The sequence below is a fragment of the Cyprinodon variegatus genome, unplaced genomic scaffold, assembly GCF_000732505.1.
Source record: "Cyprinodon variegatus isolate N-32 unplaced genomic scaffold, C_variegatus-1.0 Scaffold1470, whole genome shotgun sequence".
Taxonomy (NCBI): Eukaryota; Metazoa; Chordata; class Actinopteri; order Cyprinodontiformes; family Cyprinodontidae; genus Cyprinodon; species Cyprinodon variegatus.
In genome coordinates, this window is record NW_015151923.1 from 43258 (window position 1) to 51610 (window position 8353).

At 38.9% G+C, this 8353-nt stretch overlaps 1 protein-coding gene across 1 annotated transcript in view; it reads left to right on the forward strand.

Moving 5' to 3' along the window:
* Positions 1-4470: 4470 nt before the first annotated feature.
* The window catches only part of LOC107103517 (CD59 glycoprotein-like), a 5171-nt gene continuing 1288 nt past the window's right edge, over positions 4471-8353 (forward strand). Inside the window, exons 1-2 of the mRNA XM_015403250.1 lie at positions 4471-4623; positions 5558-5659. Of these exons, the coding sequence (XP_015258736.1) occupies positions 4569-4623; positions 5558-5659 (157 nt within the window). The 5' untranslated portion in view covers positions 4471-4568. The remainder of the gene's footprint in view (positions 4624-5557; positions 5660-8353) is intronic.

An 8353-nucleotide genomic window follows, 5' to 3' on the forward strand; every position in this document is an offset into this window, starting at 1 on the left:
AATCAGTCGATGCAATCAACTGGTTTTCCTTAGATAGAAAACTTTCAATCGATTTGACTGTATGATCTTGTTGAATTGTACAGTGCCTTGAGATGACATGTGTTGTGAATTGGCGCTATAGAAATAAACTGAACTGAATTAAATATTGGACATACAGCACGTCCCTGAGACCTAAATGCTTTTTTCAAAACGGCCCACAGCTTCCTATAGGCGTGAGGTTAGAGAAAAGTATCTTGGTACTTGCATTGCAAAAACAGTTTATGTTCGTTTCTGTTGGATCCTTGCTTTGTTTTAAAAATCCAACGAATTTCAAGTTCCAAGAATCTGACCACTGATGAGGAGGTTTGCAATCAGTCTTGGAGCTGAGAGTCAAGCACTGAACTGCTCCTTTATTAGAGAACTGCATAGAGCCTTGAGAGGGACCCAGTGGGTCAGTGACGGCCCCAGTCGGGTCAGAGGTTCTGAACACAGCCTCCATTCAATAAACAATTTATCCAGCAAACAGAACTAAATTATTACAAGGAGCAGTTTGTCTCTAGGAGACGGCGACTGGCGAACATTTGTCAAAAACACAAAATGGCTTCCTGCCAAGTTTTCTAACCACTTGGACTCCAGTCAGGACCTGGAAGCACTGAGGAGAAATCTCACCCAGCACAGACAAAGCAGAGGAAATTCTTTGACCCAGAGTTTTTCTATGAAATATGATGTTTGATTTTGTGCTGAGCTGCTGAGTTTGCTCCGTGTTCAGCTGCTGCAGTCAGCTGGTGGATCTGGGCTGAATGTGTTCTTTGTCTGCAGGCGTGGTGAACGGCCTCTGAAGCACGAAATGACTCACAGAAGGAGCGTCTCTGATCTTCACAGCAAATGTCACTTATTGAACTGTTCTCCTCTTATAGGTGCACCATCAGCCTAACCCATGGCGTCTGGATCTTGGATCTCACTCTCTTCAGGTTTCTTTTGGTCAGAGGTGTCAAAAGTGAGACCTGGGGGTCATTTGCAGCCCCTCAACTGATTTTCTGCGGCCCCTCACTGCAGTTGTTCCCCCAATCCAGGAGGTTCACACTGATTGAAACTTAAGCTTTAATCAGAGACAAATTACTAAAACTATTACTAAAAAGTAAAAGCTCACAACTTGAACTTTTACATCAAAATAATGATTTTTTTCCAAAAATAATGAATCCACAGAACCTCAAGAGTGGAGCAGCATGGAATTTATACGTTTACTGAGAAAAAATATGCACTATATAAATAAGTAAATAAATATGTTATATGCATTCAAAATGTATAAATATTTACTTCAGGTTGCCATGGTAATGTCAACATGAAAAGCAGGTGAAGGTCCTAGTAGCTCGATGATGGAGCTGAGAAATGGTTTCTTCTCTGCATTACGTTTCTAAGATTCAAGCCGGTCTTTTAGATGGTCTCACATGTTCTTCAAGCTCTGATATATGATGGGATCCATGTTAGATTTAATGAGCAGCAGAGGAGTTTAACGTCAAAACCGTTACCCATGCCTCACATTCTGTTTAAAGATTATTTCAGGGAATAATTAGTTTAATTTGAGCTAAACTTTCCCTTTGTTCTGATCTCATATCCCCATAATAAAAGTCCTGGCAGGTCCTTGTTGGCCTATTTTATGGTAAAATTCAGTCTGGAGTTTGTATTTTTCTTGGAAAGTGAAAGTTTCCTCCTACAGAAGTGAGGCTTTGCCGTTGGCGTTCTGGTTATACAGCTGTGAAGCTGTGCATCAACAGCAGCAGGAGCTTCCTGGAGGCTCTGAGACGGCACTAAAGGGTTTTTACAGATTTTATTTTGAAGGACTTTCTAATCCTATTTAGTTTTTTTTTACATGACTTAAACTTTGTTCTAAAAAAAATCACTTAATTTGCATAAATAAATATACATGTTTTCCTGCCACTGAAGTCCATAGAAAAAGCTTTCTAATAAAAGAATATTCCTCTTTTGGTCCATATCTGATGTTTGCTCCTGTCAGAGTTTAAAATACAAACAACTTTTCTGTGAATATTATAATTCAAGGGTTAAATAACTTGTATCATGAATAAATCAGTTCCCTCATGCAGGATGAATTATTAAATTGAATTAAACTGAATCAGTTGGTGCTGACTAGATCAATGCTCCTATGTTAACTTCAGGGAAAGTTTTCATAGTAAAGCATGTTTGCTGCTGCAGCTGCTGGAATAACAGTCGTCCCTCTGTGAGCTGCTGCCGATGGTCCCGTCTGTTACCAACTCAGCCCCCCTTCCTGGTCTGAGCACAAACTCAGAGACGCCACACAAATCATCTCAGCTGAGATTTCAAAACGCTGCTTGTTAGACTGGATAGACATAGAGGTGGCTAGAATACACAATAAGTAAATAAAAGTAGAACTACTTCATCATATCTTTACTCAAGTAAAAGAAAAAAGTAGCCTTTAAAGAAATTACTCAAGTAAGAGTAAAAACCTATGTGCTAAAAAGGGTTTTTAAGTTATTTAATATTTTAATGATGATGTAAAAGTGTTTCAAAGAAGACAGAAATAATATTTTCATTTCATTCTAGGAAATGTTGGTAGAAGAGAAGCTTGGTGCGGAGAAACCAATGCTTATAATAGTTAATGGATAAGTAATGATACAGATTAATTAACTGAGTAAAGGTCACTTTTTAAGTTTTAATAATGGAAAAGGTACTAGAGTGTTTCTAACAGGAAATATAGTCTCATGTTTGGGTCTTACTCTGGTTTCAAATAACATGAGTAACAGATGTGAAAGGAATTTAAATGATGATAGCAATGTAGGTAATGATCACTTTCCAATATTATGCAGTGTGAATTCAGATATGGAAGTTAAAGACGTTTACATGATGTTTTTACAAAGGTTTTCTGATTAGAAAAAAAGTCAAAAAAAAAAAAAACTGTTCTCGAAAGACTTTCTCTGAAACAGTCTCTGAAACTCCCTTAGGACATTTTCCGAAAAACTGTTTGGGACAGACTTAAAGAGATCCTACCAGGTGCTATTAAAGCATTATACAGGACGTTTATTTCAAATTAAATTTTACAGGACATTCTTTAAGATACTGATAGATGTGTTGTCTCAGATGTTCTCAGATAAAGTCTTAGAGGCAAAGTCTTAGGTGATGTTCACAGGTGAAATTCTCTGGGATGTTCATTTGGAACTTCACTGGGACTTTCTCTGAAACTTTCTTTGGGAAGTTCATCGGAGCATTATCTTGGATGGTCTCTGGTTGTTGCTTGGGACATTTGATGGGATGTTCTCTGGAATTTTCTCTGGTATTACAATTCAGTTTATTTCTATAGCGCCAATTCACAACATGTCATCTCAAGACACTTTACAGTTCAACCAGATCATACAGTCAAATTGATTCAAAGGTTCTATATAAGGAAAACCAGCTGATTGCATCGACTCATTGACTCTTCAGCAATCCCTTACACTAAGCATGCTTGTAGCAACAGTGGAGAGGAAAAGCTCCCTTTTAACAGGAAGAAACCTCCATCAGAACCAGGCTCAGTGTGAGCGGCCATCTGCTGAGGCCGACTGGGGTTCAAGGAGACTGAAGCAGAGATACAGAAAGCAGCTGTAAAAGGCGTCCAGGAAACACACAGCCAGGCAGACGAGCTCTGAGCCAACTCCCATGTCAGAAGATGAAGAGAGCACATCCAGCCAGTCACAGTCAGAGAAACAGGACTACACTGAAAAACATCTATAAACAAAGGTGTTGATGGCAGCAGCACAGCTGATGTTTCTCTTCAGGATGGAGTCACAGCCAAACAGGAGCAAACGAGGCAAAGCTACTATGAGAAAAATCAGAGAGAGCATAATGTTAGAGATTGAACTAACAGATTCTGCAGAGTGGGAGAATATGGTGGTATGTCTATTGGAAAGTTCTTTGGGACGTTCATTAAGGCATAATTTGGAATGTTCACTGGGACCGTTGGGATGTTTGTTTGGATACTGTTGGGAGGGTTTTTGGGACTTTTGATGGAACATTTGTTGGACGTTCTCTTAGATCCTCTCCGGGACAGTTGTTGGGATGTCTGCTTGGACACCCTTGGCGGGGTTGTTGGGATGTTCCCTGTGGCGTTTGTTAGGAAGTTCTCTGCAACGATCTCTTGGACAATTCTTGGGACGTTTGGACGTCTGTTGGGACTTTCTTTGAACTCTGTGAGACATTGTCAGAAGTGTTTTCAGTAAAATTCACTGGGATTTTTTAAGGTACACAGTCCAGACTGTTATTATGGTTTCTCTATTATTATTATTATTATTTTTTTTTTTTTACTAATTTTAAAATATTTCTTCTAAGCTACAGCAGGGTTAGAGAACCAAATGTTGTCTGAGGGAACATGATGAACATCAAAGCAAAATTATGACCGGAGAGTAATAAAGATACACAGAAGCGAGGAGAGAGGAGGAGGTTTCTAAACATTGCCGGTCTTTGTGGTCCACTGGACAAAGAGCTGCTGTCAGACGTCCTCTGCGGGTCACAGCAGAACAGACCGACACCGAGCTGGACACTGCTGCTTCACTTCAGCTGCTCCTCCACTGGGACACGACATGAAGCTCTGCCTTGGACTGGTTCTGCTGCTTTGTTCTGGGATGGTGCATGTAGGTGAGTGGAACCAGTGAACAGAACCTGGAGCTCTAATCTTTAAGGGGAAACTTGAGGGAAAGAGAAAACAATCAGTAATCTCCTTTTTATTCCTTCTCTAACAGAAGAGATCAAACAGCAAAACAGAATTTATCCAAATGAAACAAATATTAGTTAAAGAATCACTTCAAAAGGAAGCTGGGATAATATTTTCACAGATATTTCTGAACCAGACGAAACCTTTGAATAAGCTTGACGAGTTTCTTTGGTTAGAACTTCAGATCTGCAGTTTAAATTACTTGGTTTCATCCAGATGTTGTTCTATAAACAGACTGTGGAGGAAAATGGAGGAAAACAAAAAATAAAGCTTAAAACTTAAATTCATCTTTAGCTTGAAAATCAGAAATCCAATTTGAAACTAATTTATTTGAAAAACATTTCCAAGAGTTTAGTAATTTTTCTCTTCTGGACCAAAAACAAGGCTTTCCTGCTATTATTCCTCTCTCCTCTCCATCCGTTTATTTTATAATAAGGCAGAAAGCTGATATTTCACTGGACTGAAAGCTTTGAAACAACATTGGGATTAATTTCATTATGAAATCCAAAATCGACCCTCAGAGCTTCGTGTTTTGTTCTAAAGGAGTCAAATGCTAACAGCTTTCAGACCCTGATTTATAGATGAGTCCTCACATTTTTTATTTTAGAGATATTACAACTTTTATCTGAGGTTTCAGGTAAATGATTTATCAGGGGTTTATTTTTTCTCTGATAAATAAATGAAGGTTTCATTTAGGGCAAAGCTTTATGTTCGGCCTGTCAGGAGTTATTTTCTTTGGAAAACATCAGATCTGGGAACAGTGGGAACCTTCACTTCATCCCTGCTGTTTTGGGCTTCAGCGATCTTCCAGTTTCTGAGCTGAGCTTCCTCCTGACGCCCTCTCCTCCTCTTCCTCAGGTTCTGGGCTTCGCTGCTACAAGTGTTCAGATTACACAGGACGCTGTGAGAACGTGCAGGAGTGCACCTTTGAAGACTCGTGCATCTCTCTGAAAGATCAAGGTCAGTTCAGCTTCAGCATTTTCTGTTGTCATGGAAACGTGTGCAACCCTAAGGAAGATCAGATTTGTTTTAAATACTGAAAGAAAACCATATATCTCAACTCAATTGCTGAACATCATGATTTATTTCCTACCTTATTTTTTATGCAACCATTTTTCAAATTTCTTTATCGTGAATGTTAAGTGGAATCCTCTTTTATTTGAGGAACATTTGAAACAGACATCTTAATCAGTGATGTAGCGCTTTCCTCTCAGGTCAGACTGTTAGAAATTCACCCTGACCTGACTTCCTATGGTACTTTAGTACTGTAGGAATCTATGGTATCTACTTATAGTAGAGGTTGTGGATATTCCTGCTGGTCCATCACAGAAACATCCACCTTTGTTCTCTGATTTCATGGAATTACCATCAGAGTAAAAAAAAAAAGGAAATTTAATAGTTAGCTCCTTGTTAATAAATTAACAAGTCTTTTTTTTTCTTGGACTCAAAGTGTGGTATTCTTTACCTGGCCCAGATCATGGCACTTTCACTTAGTGGTAGCTAGTGGAGCTTTCTCCAGTGGGGCTATGAATTCAAATTAGACATATACCAAAACCCAATCAAACCTATACTAAGTTACCACACTAGTATATCTAAATAAATGCCAACAACAAAAAAATTATAAAAACACTCAATAAAGACAAAAACATAATTCCATGTACAGGTTTCCTTTTTGTACATAAATATTGCCCTTCTGAGGCTTTGAAAAGGCAAATTTGTCATAGTCTTGGTTCTGTTTTTTTTCTTTTAAGTATTCAGTTTTACTTTGCTCCATGTTTTCTAGTTTTATTGGTTTAATTCTTATTTTGTTGTGTTTTCAGGTTATATTTTAGGTTTTCAGGTTTTTATTTGTTGCCCTCTGCTGCCCTCTAGTGTTCTCCTTTTTCCCTAGCTCCTTTCCAGTCTGTTATGTTCACACCTGCTCCCAGTCTGCTCGTTAGTCCCCTCTTTGTTCAGTCTCCCATAAATACTCTCCTTGTGCAGCTCCTCAGTGCTGGTTCCTCGTCTAACTTCCTCCAACTCCATCTTACTGTGTCTTCCTCGTCCTGATTGTTCTCCCCTGAAGTCTCCATAGTTTCTTTTTTTGTTTTACTTTTTTAATGCTTGATTTTTGGATTCCTGCCTCAGTTGTCTGTTAACTTTTCATTAAATCAAAAGAAACCCACCTCTGCCTCCCTGCCTCTGCATTTGGGTCCTCAAACCACAACCTAATCTTGACCAAATTTGTATTTTGTATGGTCCAATATTGGGTCACAAACCTACAAAACAATGAACCAGTTCAATAATGGAGAAGCTATAACTTAGCTTTAACTTTTTTCAATATATAAAAAACATTTTTTGTTCTGTTATTTAAGAGCAACTATGCAAATTAACAAATATCTAGAAAAAGTGCACTATGATATATTTTCCATGGGAATCCCAGATTGTTCATTCTTCTTTGCCTTTTCTTAGAAGTGCTTTAAATCAGTCCTATTTGTCTTTAGCCATGCTGGGTCAGATTCTGACGTTTGAAAAAGGAGGCAGGTAGTCAAGGCAGTAGAATAAAGCATTAGCCTCACTGCATGCAGTTAGCCAAGCCTTGTAGCCAAACCAGTTCCTGGAAAAAGACAGAGTGTACCGTCTCCATCTGTCTTTGGACTGCTGATTCATTTTGATATTCGGCTGATTAGGTCCAAACAATTTCACCTCCAGCATCTCTTGGTAAGTTGGCTTCACTTCCGCGTCTCGACCTCTCAATCAGCAACACTTCAACTGTGAAGGCGATTCCTGTCACCTCTGCGCTCAGCTCTTTTGCGCCCAGAGCTCTCCTACACATCTGTATTGCAGAGGAGCTACTGCCCATGAATAACTTTTAACGAGAGTCAGTGAGCAAAGATTTTTGCTTCCCAGGGCTGAAATACATCACCAATCCGACAAAAAAACGAAACGGCTTTAGTCGTCAAAGATTAAATATTTATCTTGCACATCTAATAAATATATATCAATGTTTAGGAATATTTTAATCTTATTTAATTTCAATTTGTTTTTTTTTTATGTCTTAATTAAGGTCATTGGGTGGGTGTGGCGGCACTCTAGCACCCTCTATTGGCCAGCCGCCACTGCTTCCACCTCTATGTCTTCTAATTGATAAAGCAATCTTCCTGATCTACTGTTTTAGATTCATATCAAACATAACTTATGTTTTGGTGTTTAAACAAGTTTGATTTTAATCTAATTTATAAGGAAGTTTATTCCAGAGGTTCTGGGGTTTTAAAACATTCTCATGTTGCTCTTCCCGCCCAGCTTCACTCATTGCAGGCCTCCATCGAAAGTTCGTATTGTGTACTCTGTCTCTTTCTCAATATTTAGAGATGCATGCTTATGTTAACAATGACAGGAGTCTGTTGCAGGTCCCATGATGACATTGTAGGGTTTAGGAGACTTCCAAGGCCAGACCCAAGCCTTCTTTTAGCTGTTTTGAATGTTTTATTCATGGGAGAATCCTCCTCTCCTTCTATGATCCTGATGAAAACGTATTTAAATCTTTATTTCGACTCAGGCCAGGTTCTTTAGTGACAGCTTCTTCTTCTGTGTTTGCAGGTGGGAAGACGATCCGGCAGTGTATCCGGTACACAGAGTGCGATGTGTCCCGTCTCACCCAGATGTTCCCGTCCA